The 14,281-nt window shown below is 43.2% G+C and overlaps 1 protein-coding gene across 1 annotated transcript in view; it reads left to right on the top strand.

The window, feature by feature from the left end:
- The first annotated feature begins 7,880 nt into the window (after window positions 1–7,880).
- LOC126996511 (uncharacterized) overlaps window positions 7,881–14,281 on the top strand; it is a 44,857-nt gene continuing 38,456 nt past the window's right edge. The window contains exon 1 of the mRNA XM_050857042.1: window positions 7,881–8,020. Within this exon, the coding sequence (XP_050712999.1) occupies window positions 7,985–8,020 (36 nt within the window). The 5' untranslated portion in view covers window positions 7,881–7,984. The remainder of the gene's footprint in view (window positions 8,021–14,281) is intronic.

Here is a 14,281-nt window from a genome sequence, read left to right as displayed (position 1 = left end):
CTGCCGCCGGCGAAAGAGGGGTAGGGCTGGTGAACGGGGAGGGGAGGAGCGCTGAAGGCGAACGGTATTGAATACAAGAGAGTAGGGATAGGAATTTAAATGTAATCCGTGTAAGGGATTAAGAACAAATGAAATGGCGATTATATTTGGGTAAATTAGTGGAGAATGGGAGACGAGGGTGAGAATGTTATTTGAAGTGGGGGGTTTCGACAGTACATGTACTAAATTATGGAACAACGTTTCGTCTTACTTGAGTGATAGTTCAGGTGACAAACCAAAATTGTGCGGCGCGTTCCACTAGCCGGGGGTGGGTGTTGCCGATGCTGTGATTGACGGCACGCTGACGCTGACCGCTGACGCGTTGAATTGAGCTGCCTGGCCGCGGCTACTACCTCTTCACTACTAAGACGGCTTCCTCTTCCTCCTCTTGTGACTGTGAAGATACAGTGTTGGGGGAGTTCGGCAGGGGGTTAATCCCGGTAAGTGAGGTGGGATTTTTTTTTGGGTAGACTGGTCACGGACGTTTGCTGAGTGGTGGCAAAGATTGTTGTTTTGGTGATACAACGTAGGTGGTGACCTCTTTTGTAGGTGCAAGTACGAGCGATGGGGCTTGTAGTCGTCTCATAGGGAGTGTAGTAATCCCGTAATTGTAGATAGGGTGTGCTGGATTTTGCGATTGTGCTGGAGTTCACACTGGTTCACTGGTATGGAGTCACCACGTAATTTGAGGCACTTTGTGTAGGCCAGTATTATTTGATGATAAATCCTTTGTAATCGCTTTGTAATCGCTTTGTAATCGCTTTGTAACCGCTGCCACCAATATAAGTTTAGCAGGTTTGTAGTTAAAGTCCTTGCTTAACTTGTCTTTTTACTGGTTTTGTGTCTTACACGGAGCGGTGATGTGAACTCTATCTAGACGAAATGATGACTGCTCTCGGCAGCCACTGTGCGTCATCTTTCGTTCATGAGGTTGCCTAGTCACAAAAGGATTTATACAGATAGAGGGAGAAGAAGTGGAAACGAATAGATATTTAGGATTAATATTTACATGTTTACATATGAACTCCGTGGGCATCTCCTTGGCCTACTCCACTCGGGCTTGTTTCTTACAGAAGCAACTTGGTGACCAGGGTTGGCATCTGGGTAGCGTGCCACATGCCCATATAGCTAAAGTTGGATGTTGGCAAACTATGAAGGTGATAGACCTCGAATCAGTCTCGCGGAGTAATTGCTGGTTTGACACAATCATTCCGTCGATATCCCATGTTTCAGTGTAGGCACTTAGTACCAAAGGCATCAATCTGCCTTTGCATGTCGTTATTCAGTGTCCACGTCTCACAGCCATTGAGTAAGAGAGGGAGCACAAGCAACTTGAAGATTCATATCTGTCCTTACTGCCCAGGTACTGACAATGCCATATATTTGCGCTCCGAGAGTCCTGTGTTCTGATCTATGCTATCAAGGTATGTGTTATTTTCCAAGATATCAATGTCCTCACCACATGCTTGAACACAATGTACTCATACTGTTTCATCTAGCAATCCTCCAAACACCTGTAGGCTACCTTGGTCTGGGCCCAGGAGACCCAGAATCCCAAGGGCTTTGCTTCCTCGTGCAGTGCCTCTAGAGCCATCAGCAGAACCTGCAGCAACTCTGCAAGGAATACTGCATCATTGGTAAAAATAAGGTCAGTGACCCTGGTATTACCAGCATATGCTCCACCATGATACTGGTCTACAACTCTGCCTAATACCTAGTCCATACTTATGTTGAATAGCAATGGGGCAAGGACACAGCACTGCCTCACGCATGTTCATGGGAAAGAAGCTGTACATGCCACAGAACTCATGGCCAGTAAACCAGTGGTCCTTGCAGGAATTCTGCGGAGTCAAAGGAGATACCAGAGTGCCTTGCAATGCACTGAATCATATGCCTCTTTGAGACCAATGTAGACTACAAAGATCCCTTGTCAAAACTCACATTGGCATTCTGCCAGTATGCAAAGCACTAGGATATGGTCAGTTGTCAAATTACCAGGTGTGATCCCAGACTGTGCAGGTCTCTGCTGCTTCAGCAGCTGGTTGTGAATACACATCAGCAGTTGATGGGCAAGCACCTTGCCTGGCACACTGAGCAGTGTAATACCACGGTAGTTGTTGCAGTCCTTCTTTCCCTTTCCAGATAGGGATGACCAGTCCCCTCTTTCAGTCAGGAGGAAAGGTACCAGATTGCCATACAGCAGTCAAGACCCCATGCAACCCACAGATCATGGCCTCACCTCCAGCTTTGAGCAGCTCTGCACTAATGTTACAGATACTTGGTGCCTTTCCACTCCTCAAATTTGCCACAGCCTCTCTGACCTCGCCAAGGGAGGTTGGAGCTTTCATTGATTAATGAATCAGCATCCGCCATCAGCAACCCAGCAGCTGGAAACTGCCCACTTGGAGGGTCCACCATGTACAACTGCTCAAAGTACTCAGCCCAGCAAGCCCTCTGCCCTTCCATGCCCATCACAAGGCAGCCATCTGCTATTCAGATAGGGCTCAGGCTTAGAGCAGAGCTTCTTCACAACTTGGCAAGTAGATTGGAGGTCATTCACATTGATATGCCCTCTACTTCCTCAGCGAGATTCTTAACATACTTGTCTTTGTCTCTCCTCATTATTCTCTAGCATTTCCTCTGAGGCAAAACCACTCCTCAGTCTTGGGCACTCTTCAATGCACTCCTTTGCAGCATGAAGAATTTCACATTTGAAGGTATCCCACAGTTTTACATGGGTGCTGAGCACACTAAACTGATTTTGAGACTGTCACTGCATACTCCTGAGCACATGCCAGGTCTTTCGGCCTTTTGAGATGGAACACAGTATTGTTGTATCTCAAGATTCTTCTTGACATGTCATAAAGCTTGAGTGTTGCAAAGAACTCCCCACTCCAGAAAATCCTGCAGTTCTGAAGGATCCTCCAACAAGTACTTACAAGGATGTGGCCAATCTCCTTAGCTACCCCTCTAGCATTGCTATACTAATTCCAGTGGTGCACCTCTGGTCTCTGGTACGAAGAACCTGCAAGTCTTGGCCTCCTGGATCTTGCAAAATTCAGGAGAGCTGTTGGTGTTCCTGGTACCAGAACCATGGGGACCAACACATAGCTTGTAGCCAATCCTATAAGTGCCACTACAGTGCTCCCTCATTATTGATGGGGGTTAGGTTCCTGAAATACCAGTTGATACCTAAAACCATCGATACTGATTTTTGTCAAATCATGTTACTTACTTGAAATATTTTTTAGATATAAATTCGTTTGGTAATAGAAACAACTTAATACTGAAAAAAAAAAGTTGATGCGTGGTTCCATCTGGCCATGGCAGCCATGCTGGTACCCTGCCGACTTGCCCAGGCTCAACATGTAATGGCCGCCACATCTTCATCACAGTCACTCTCCACCCACACCTTGCTCCATCTAAAGAAAAAATAAAGCAACTAGTAGTTCAAGCATTTCATACCTTACCTGTAAAAATGTATTCCATACTGTACTCACCATTCATTTGGGGATTGGACTGAAGAAGTGCTTAATTTTGGTCTGACACACATCCCTCCTCAAAGGTCGCTGGAGATCTGTGTAGGGCATCATGGCACTTTCCAACAATCAAGTGATGGATCCATCTCAAAACAGATAATCAGGAGGGCCCATGTCAATCTAAGAGCTTTCCCGATGTTGTCTAGATTGAGTGTTGGAGGCTCTTCATTGTTTTCTTCCTCTTCCTCTCGCTCATGAACTTCAATGAGGTTTTCTAGTTCCCCATCTGTGAAGGGTTCACCAGCATGGCCCCAGTGGCGTAGCCATGGGGGGCACGTGCCCCCCCAGGTGCTACCCCACAGAAAGTTCTTGGCTAAAGGATTCGTTCCAGGGGTGTGGAGTCAGAGTCAAGGAGTTGACTAATTTTGGGTGGAGCGTGAGTCAGTAAAAATCTCTCCGACGCTGACTCTGACTTTTGAAACTATGCATTACAGTTCACAAAATATGGCTTGGTAAGTTGCATGTTTTAAACAGACATAATTGTCTTAAGATTTTTTTTTTATCAGATGTACATTTAACTGCTGTCATTTGTACGGTTCACACTCAGTCAAGTTAGGTATATGAAGACAGCAAAGTGATACGTAACAGTATATATGTAAAATTGTTTATGTAAATGTATGTTAGACTTCTGCATGTGAACATTTTATTATGAATATAAAAGAAACTATTTTTGTTATACTATGTGTCTATGTCTGACAGTCTGTCTTGGTAACGTTTAAAGCTTATAGAATAATTTTGGGCAGAAAGTGGTTTTGATATTGCTACTCCTATTTCAGTCACAATGTTAAAAATCTCACAGTAGTTTATATCAGTTAAAATGTTTACCGGTAATGGATTACTATTTACTAATCAGCATTCAGCATGTTCTGTCACAGGCTTTTCTGCAAAGCTCAGCGGAGAAATTTTGCTGTAGAATTAATTTATATATGACTATATTGTGTTATAAGTTAACAGTTGATATATTAATATATATGACTATATTGTGTTAACTTATAACAGTTGATATATTAATGAAAATGAATGGCAGTACAGTTCATTTTTAGTAAATTCAAATCATATTTTTCTGTTTTTATCATGGACATACATGATATATTATAATTAGGTTATTTCCCTTAATTTTGTACATAATTTCCATTTGCCATGCCACATATGAAAGTGTAATTGATTACATAGTGTTACGTAATTATTTACATAGATGCATGCATGCATACATACATATTTTAATGCTTGTTTATTTTGCACCAAGCCAATTCTTGTCAAGTGTGACAAACATAATTTATTTTGTTTAAATAATTAAATTCAACTTGAGTTTCTTTCGCTTGTTTAGTTATTTACGAATACAATAAATGTTTAGAGTTTTAATTCAGAACATGACTTTGGTTGAAAATCATGTGGTATGTGTGCCCCCCCGTGTGCCCCTCTATAAAATGGACCCTAGCTACACCGTTGCATGGCCCAGAAGTTCATCTTCTATCTCCTCTGGCCGTAGAATGAGCCATTTTCACAATGTTATGAAGCTTAGGAACAATTGTTGGAAATCCTATGAAGTCATTGACGATGTCAGGCCATAATTTCTTCCAACATGAGCTGTGAACGTTATTGGAACGACAGACACAAGTGAACTGATGCTAGCATGTCGGGATGGCGGTAACATGCTGCGTGCGGCCAGTGACGCCTGGCGAAAACTAGCTAGGAGGCGGCAAATACACTTTTTATTTTTAACATCAGATAAAACCGTCTTAAAAAATACGTCAATAATGAGGGAGCGCTGTAGTAGCTTTGAAGTTGCCCAAGACAATGAGTGTGACCCAAGGGGGGCACTGGCCTTCTGAACTCATATGATAGGTAATGTAGTTGACTAGTCGGTGATTCTCTGAGAAGCTCAGGACATTCTAGGAGACTATATATAAAGCCCTCTGAAGGTTAATCCCGGGCCTGGTTCTGCAGGCAGGTGCTGCATCTGCTTACTATGAGACAAAGTTGCTCTAACGATTGCTCTATGTTGTCACATCCACTCAAAATCCCCTTAAAACCATTAAATTTTTCAGTCTTTAGGAGTAGCAAAAAACTTCTCAAAATTTATTCCCAAGAGTGAAGTTGAAATGTCTGGTTGGGTTTCACCATGTGAAAGGGATTTCTTCATACAGGCAGGTGCAGGCAGCTTGTTGGATGGTCGTCACATCTGACTGATTATACACTATGCGACACCTGAAAGAAAAAAATTCAGTCAAGACCAAGGACACTACTTCTCACAACAATCGTAAGTGGATAAATTCAGGTTCAGGATGGAGATTAGTAAAAATTGGTTCAAGAATAGGGTAGTGTGGATGAGAGGATTAAATTAAGTAACTGAATTTAATGAATTTAATGAAAACAATTAAGTTAAGTGGAAGTTTCAAACTTCATGGATAAGGAGGGCAGATAGTGAATTAGTTGCTTAGCTCAGGAAGACTTTCTACTTTTAATGAAGACATTTCTGTAAAGTCATCAATTTTCGAAGCAACTGGTTCATTAAATATACTGGTATGGATTCATTTCTAGTTTTATTAAGCAACAAATGCTTCCAAGTTTGATTAAGCAACATATGCTTCCTATCTTTCTCTTGAGCCTCTTTTTGGCATTAAGTGACATAAATCAGGCACATAACTGATAACAGACGGACAACCAAAGTAATAGTGACAATCTAGATTAAATAAAGTAATGACTAACAGAGAGCCACTTGAAGAAATAAATGTAGAACCAACATTAGCAAGAGCGAGATACATACAAGATACTTTAGATAGGGAGAGGTGGTGTTAAAAAGGCATTTGTCATGGAGTTGGCTAATAATAGCAATAATAAAAGACACCAAAGATTGCACAAACAAGAGCAAATATGAAAAATAAAAAGATGCCAAACTGACAAAACTTGACAGCAGAAAGTTTGTGATTAACTGCGTGGGGTATGCAGTCATGGCACTGTTAGTAAGAATAAGGTGCTGCATTGGTCAAATCTCAGTATAACCAAGGATGAAGACTACATAGAAAGGAATCAACAGAGGTACAGCACAAGATGGCACACTCATACCTATTCAAGGACGCAAGGAAGAAGGGTAAGTGAGTGGGGTGACAAGAGGGAAGGAAAATGGGAGGGGGCTAAGGAAAAGGAAAAGGAAAGAAAGTGGGTGAGGGGGCTGAGGAGGGAAGGAAGGTTAGTGGCTGGGCCGAGTGATTGTGGAAAGGGTGACTCAGGAACGAGAGAGAGAGAGATGAAAGGAGGGGGGGGGGGGTAGTAGGCAAATGTCATAGAAAACTGCTATTCTTGGGGGACTGCTGTGCGTGACATTATCAGAGGGGATTGGGAGGCGATTGCATCAGGAATGAGGGAGGGAAGGTAACAAGAGTGGGTGACAATATTGTGGAAGTATAACACTGCAAAATGGAGAGTGAACTACTGGGAAACACGAGTCTGTACCGTGAAGTTGCTATTGCATGGTGACTACTGATAGGGAGTTTATTGTGGGGGTATGTGGCTGATATCGGTGGCTTTAATGAGGGGGTAAATGACAACATCGTTTACTCGTGTGAAAGCCAACTCTCTCTCTCTCTCTCTCTCTCTCTCTAAAAAAAAAAAGTAATGCGGTAGGGTTGATAATAAATAACTGAACCCCTTGGAAGTAAAGGTAAGATGGTAATTGTGATACTGGATTACCACAACAATAGGAATAGTAGTAGTAGCAGCAGTGTAGTAGTAGTAGTAGTAGTAGTAGTTGTGTATTATTATTATTATTATTATTATTATTATTATTATTATTATTATTATTATTATTATGTAGTATATTATTATTATGTAGTAGCGTATTATTATTATTATTATTATTATTATTATTATTAGTAGTAGTAGTAGTAGTAGTAAAAGCAATAGTAGTAGTGATGTAAGTAATAAAGGCGGTAAAAGTAATAGTTGTAATAATAGCAACTCCTTAGGAAAGTGGAATCAATGTAAAAGTAACAATACAACATACAGTACGGGAGGTCACGTGCCAGCTGGTTCAGTGGGCGTAACCATGGCTTGTGGGCGGGGCGAAGGTGCTTGCTGGCTCCACCCTCTTCGTCACCTGCGGCTCTGATAGCAGCGCGGCGCACGGCTGCACGGTGACGCTGAGCTGTCGGAGGAGGCGCCCGCACACACCGCATCCCAGTTCTTGCACGCTGCAGCTGGTGCGCGGCCGTCGGTCTGGTCATTCTACGGGACGCTGGCTGGATAGCGGGTCACTCACACGCACCATTTCATTCATACGTCCGAGTCTAGTTTGTACGGTGATCAGCTGCAAAGTCCGTCCATCAGTCCTTTGTCTTTGCGTCCACTTCTTTCCTCGCGTCGCCTCGTCGTCTAATTGGTTCTAAGTTCTACACGTCTTCGGTCACATGTTTACAGAGATGGTTTTGTCGTCACATTACAAGGTTGGTTTTAGATTTATGATGGATGGTCTAGTTCAGCGGTTCCCAGAGTGTGGTGCGTGAGCTGATCACTTGAGGTGCGTAAGGAAAAAAAATATGTAATGGCGGAATTTGTTATTAAAATTTCAAACATCATTAACTGCCATTGTTGTTGTCTGTTCTTTGTTTGAAATTTATCCAGACTGAGCACATTCATCCACCCCGACCCCAGGTACATTTTCGTTCAGTTTTGACATCCATCACTCCGAGCCTCATACTCTGCGAGCACAAAATTCGTAAAATATGGACGAAATTTCAGAAAATCGACGGGACCTTAGTGCTGCTGGAATCTTAGCGGGGGTGCGTGGACTCGATCACAGCCTGGGAGGTGGTACGTACGTGGCCTAAAAAGTTTGGGAACCGCTGGTCTAGTTTATATCCTCCAGTCTCTCTCTCTCTCTCTCTCTCTCTCTCTCTCTCTCTCTCTCTCTCTCTCTCTCTCTCTCGACCCCCCCTTCCCCCCCCCACACACACACAGTTCCGCATAGTCATGTGTCTGTGTATCGGATGCTCCTGATCTGAAAATAATAACAGGAGGTAGAGATCTGTGCTAAAGAACACTAAATTTTGATCTGGCAGGAACCCTACATCGTGAACAAAGTCTTCATAGGAGCAACATACATTTCATGAATATACAGAATCTAACGTTGGTTGAACAATATTCTACTAGTATTTGTACATCAGGGGAAGACCAGCTAGAGTAGTAGGCCTAATCAAGAAGCAGCTACTCCTAACAATGGCAACAATACGTCTTCTAAATAGCAGTGTGAGGACAAATACAATACAACATTACGCTAAATTTCACTGTATGCAACATCTTAAAATCATGACTGTTTAGATATGCAACATTCTCCTTCAAAAAATATGCGTTACAACGAAAGCAAGGCCGATAAATATGCTACAGTGTAATAATACGTCACGTTTTTGTGATGGGAATGTCTTAGATCATGTCAGAGAAAGAATTTGCGGCAAACGAACCATGTGTCGTATTCTCCTTTCTCTTGTGGACCAACCCCGCGACCTCGAACCTGAGCCATCGTGATACAACGCCCCAAATTTCTCCAGTAAGAGTACAAATCTATACGGAAGGGAGGAAGGAAGAATTTGCGTTGGGCATAAATAGTTATCTTTATTTTTTTTAGCACTTGTCCCCTACCATTGTATCTTTTAAGTTTCCTGCCTGGTGCTACTTCCACATGTATCATTAGTTGTATAATCACACTCTGTACTGCCTGGGGGTTGGGATGGCATGCTCCTCCCTTCTCTATTGTTGTTTACTTGCAACAATAAACTATCAATCAATCAATAGTTATCGCATAAATTATAAATGTATGATGGAGAAAACATTTACTCCAAATACCAATGGATTAAGTACAGCAATATAATACCACATCAAGTCTAATGTTGTGCAGTATAACAGCATCATAATTTACATTCTGCATCGCTCCCTGTATTGAATAGGCATCATGCTTATAACACTACTGCTGAATACTAGTGAAAGGAACACCAGAACGTGACACAAAGTTATTTTCCAGGAGACAGCTCAAGGGGACACAAAAAAAGTAAACAATAATAAAAAATAAAAAAAACCCGCTATTCGCTGCTCCCAAAAAGAATCCAAAGAGGTGGCCGAAAGAGAGGTCGATTTACGCGAAGCATGGCTAGTCTGGCGCTACTTCTTGACAGTCTCCGTCCATCCAAATCCGGAAAGACACAAAGGGATGTCACAACGCCAGTCACAATGATTTTACTGGAGACTGGAAGCATTCAGGTGAAGTTCTCAATATAAACCAGCGTTGAAAATTATCGTACTTGTCGCACTGCATTTTAGTAGTTTCTGACCAATAACGAATGCAAAAACAAAAACAAACATCAATAAATAGGAGCTTTAACGCTAACTTCAATTTTCTATCGTTATTTGTGTAGATACGAGAGTTTGAGGCTTAAAATAAAGACTGTGGTGAATACGATAATCTGGCAACGCTGATATAAACTCTCCTCCACACCATTGCGCCCGAACTCGCTCGAACCTTTTTATCAGAATCATAACCGATACTCCACGTAGGAATGATCTTTCTTTTATCATCTAGGCCGCAACCCAATACCAAGTGGCAGCCCAGTGGTGTTGTACTGTGTGTGTGTGTGTGTGTGTGTGTGTGTGTGTTTAAACATTCATATCAATGGAAAAGTGGGCCAAGGTAAGGGTGAGGGGCCTCGTGTGTGTGTGTGTGTGTGTGTGTGTGTGTGTGTGTGTGTGTGTTCCAAAGTTTCTGTGCGTGCGTTCCTATGTGCATTAATAGAAGGTACAAGAATAAATGAATATTAGAAGGAAATGAAGAAAAATAACAGAAGAAACGAGAGAGAGAGAGAGAGAGAGAGAGAGAGAGAGAGAGAGAGAGAGAGAGAGAGAGAGAGAGAGAGATTACTGAGACAAAAAAAACTACGATATTAATAATTTGCACACACACACACACACACACACCGGACAATCCCTTTCTCTGTAACCCTTAAAGCAAAATGGCGTCCCTAACTACCTCGAGAAACGGAATATTTCACTCCAACGAACCTGTCCCAGAAGTTAGGGGACGGTCGATGGCTTGGCGTGGATGCCTTCACTTATAGGGGTTCGAACCTTTATTTGTGTTGAAGTGCCTACCATTGGACCCATAAGAACCTACCATAAGAACTTGGAAACCTTCTTCTAGACTACTACTACTACTCCGTGTGTGCGTGTGTGTGTTTGTGTATGTGTGAATGAACGGAAAAAATGTGTGTGGCGAGTGTAAATGAAGGGAAAGGGGCAGAGTTGGCAAGGTAATATAACAGGGTCCTCCTCCTCCTCCTATTACTACTACTACTACTACTACTACTACTACTGCTACTTCCGTGACAATGCAAACGAAAAAGATTTATGCTGCGTTCAAGGGTAAATCAATAATAAGTTTGTGAATCACCGCTTGGCACTCTGCTTTACGTATCCAAGAAAACATGTCAGGCGAATCAAGCTGCGTGCTGGAAACAAACTATAAAAAAGTGCTCTCTCTCTCTCTCTCTCTCTCTCTCTCTCTCTCTCTTACACTTTGTCACTCTCTCCATCCCCTTTTCCCCTGTCTCTGTCTCTGTTTCTCCTACACTTTGTCACTCTCTCCATCCCTTCCTCCCCTCTCTGTCAATCTCTTACCCTACCCTACCTAATGCCCTTTCCTTCCCACCATAAGTATTCCCCTATCTGCCTCCCTGTTATCTTAAACCTCCCCTCCCCTTTTTTTCCCTCTCTCCTATCGTAAAACACCATTCCCTACCGTTCTGACAGGCGCGATGCTTCAATGACCTATTTTCGCCACATTCAGATTACACTTTCCTACAGGCATTCCCAGTTTAAAGCCTCGTCCTGGCCTTACCCATACATGACAGGTGCAATATTATAGGCTATTAGGTTTGCTCAGAAATTGTGTTCTTATATGCCCATATCCTTAAAAACCGGTAGCAGCGACGGGCCAAATTTGTGGCTTTACCGTGTAGCAGCGACGGGGCAAATTTGTGGCTTTACCATGTAGCAGCGACGGGCCAAATTTGTGCCATGATATAACCCCCCCAAAATAGATGATACATAATCTGATCACAAATGCTTTGATATATATTATGATATGGTTTGTGTGAGGGGTGATTTTTTTAAATTTTTCTCGCTTGGAGGGGCCATTAAGAAACATGAGCCTCGCTGCTACCGGGTTAAACATTTCGTGACCTACTCAGTAACATTTGATTAGGCTCTCACAGTAGTTGGGGGTCCATGGGCTGTTTTGATATAGCCTTGTAATAGTTTGACAAGGCTTCTGCACCATGATTGTGAAAAAAAACCCAGCCATGAGCATCCGAATATAGTAAAACCAGATTATCGAGTCCGTTTTGGCGTTGGGTTGCACGGGTCCTTTCCTCCCCGCCGCTCCGCCACACAGGGCCAGTTCGACAGTCCAACACATTGTCATTGTAAGCGCCCAAACCAAACCATATCCACTACAATGATCCGCCATTTCTACTCATTACCAGATACTGATAAAGAGATTTCCTGTGTAGTTTCCTAGAATTCCCTCCACCTTTTTATAGCAACGCCAAACACAAGAGCTACAAGGAGTTTTCGTCGTATTTTATGTTAAAGCCTGACCTGACAACACCTGACACCTGGCCGTAAAAATGACAGCTCGGGCGGATTAACGTAATTGGGGTGATGTCGACTCCACTAATTCTACCTCCATGGTCCCAACACCTATCTCTTTCTCGTCGACTCCAGTAATTCTGCCTCCATGGTCCCAACACCTATCTCTTTCTCGTCGACTCCAGTAATTCTGCCTCCATGGTCCCAACACCTATCTCTTTCTCGTCGACTCCACTAATTCTACCTCCATGGTCCCAACACCTATCTCTTTCTCGTCGACTCCACTAATTCTACCTCCATGGTCCCAACACCTATCTCTTTCTCGTCGACTCCACTAATTCTACCTCCATGGTCCCAACACCCATCTCTTCCTCTTCTATGTTACCTCTATGCCAAAACGGTCTCGCCAATCTGGTTTGACTATAATCTCCCTTGTGGCCTTTGGAATTAGTCCGTTAGTCGTTGTGAGAGCCGAAAGCGTTTGAGGATACGGGGGTTATAAAAACAAACAAACATAAGAACCCGACTAATCTCCTTTGTGGACTTTAGAAACAGCTGTTGTGAGAGCCGAAAGGGTCTGAGGATACGGGGCTGAAGGGGCTATTACACCGTGGATCTTCAGTCAAACCACGATTTCCGCTGGCGTGGTTCTCATTTGTTTCTTGTTATTGCTGCTGCTGGTGATGGTGCGTAATACCGTCGTCCTTTGGTGAAATCTACCGAAGCTTTGGAAGATCGTGGACTCTTCGAAAACCACGGAAATAGGAGAACCACGCCAGCGGAAATCGTGGTTTGACTGAAGGTCCACGGAAAATTTGCCCAGTGTCATAGCCCCTTTATACGCATTCCTGCCGCGTCATCACATACTCTGACGCGACCTTCGAGGATCACACACAGCGCCGTGCTTTCCGTCAAGGTCTGATTACAATAATTTCAGAGGCGACCTCTGGCTGGACTGTCCTTCCGATTGAGCAATCAACGTGCTCACACTTCCCACCCAAAAGCCAGATCGAAGCAGATGGAACGGTGGTGTTACGATCAAGCAAGCATCTATGCACTTGGCTGATTAACCTGTTCACGCCAGTTACGAGCAGACTCCAAAGATCGAAGCGTGCGTGAGAACGTCCCGAATTCCTTCCTTCCACTCGATGTGTCGACGAAAACAGCGAAGGAGGGCCGGCGCTCGACGTGCAAAAAAAGACAATAAAAGCGGTGACTTGCGCTCTTGAAACCTAAAAGACTGAAATCAACGCTTGATTAAATTATTTTTGGCTAAGAAATAAACAAAAGAAAATGTTCCTGCAAGGAAATCATCACGCATACTACAAAATGAATTTCGTTCTTTCTAAGGAACGATTTTGTGTATATAAAAAAGGGAAAACTTGTTCCAGCTGGAAATCAATAAAGTTTGCGAAAGCACATGAAGGCGATTCCGCTTTGATGAGAATATAAAATATGAAAACGCAAATGAATAAATGATGAATAAAATAGGAGGAAAGAAAGGAGAAATCCTTAAGAGGGAGGGGGAGAACAATTAATTTAAGAGAGGTAAAAAGAGAAGCAGCAGAGGAACTAGGAGGAGGAGGAGGAGGAGGACAGTTAATTTTGATAAGTAGGAACAGAAGTAGAAAGTAGTAGGAGGAGGGGGGAGGAGAAGGGGGAGGAGGGGGAAAAGAGGAGGTGGTGGAGTAAGAACCCTCGTAATCTTCACTGAAATTCAATACCGGCCGATTGAGGGGACTTTCTTCCTTCCCGATCTCCTTTCTTCCCTTTCCACTCCTTCCCTTCCTTCCTCTCTAATGTACCACCAATCACTTCCTTCTTCACCAGGCAGGCGGCAGAGGGCGCAGATATCTTAGAAGCACTGTTTTCCCTTCCTTCGTCCCCTCACCTTCCCTTCCTTCCACTCTGACCTAACTCTCCTACAGGTCGGTATCATAAGACACTTTCGCTTCTCACATCAGCTATTTCTAAAGGTCAAAGTGGGGGTCAGTCGGGTTCTAATGAGTGTTTCTTCAGGTTTATGGTACAGAAGAAGGATCAAACAACCACCAGGGTCATAAAACTACTCT

The sequence above is a fragment of the Eriocheir sinensis genome, chromosome 10, assembly GCF_024679095.1.
Source record: "Eriocheir sinensis breed Jianghai 21 chromosome 10, ASM2467909v1, whole genome shotgun sequence".
NCBI lineage: Eukaryota > Metazoa > Arthropoda > Malacostraca > Decapoda > Varunidae > Eriocheir > Eriocheir sinensis.
Note: the sequence above shows the minus strand (reverse complement) of the source record. Positions and strands in the feature narration are given on the sequence as shown.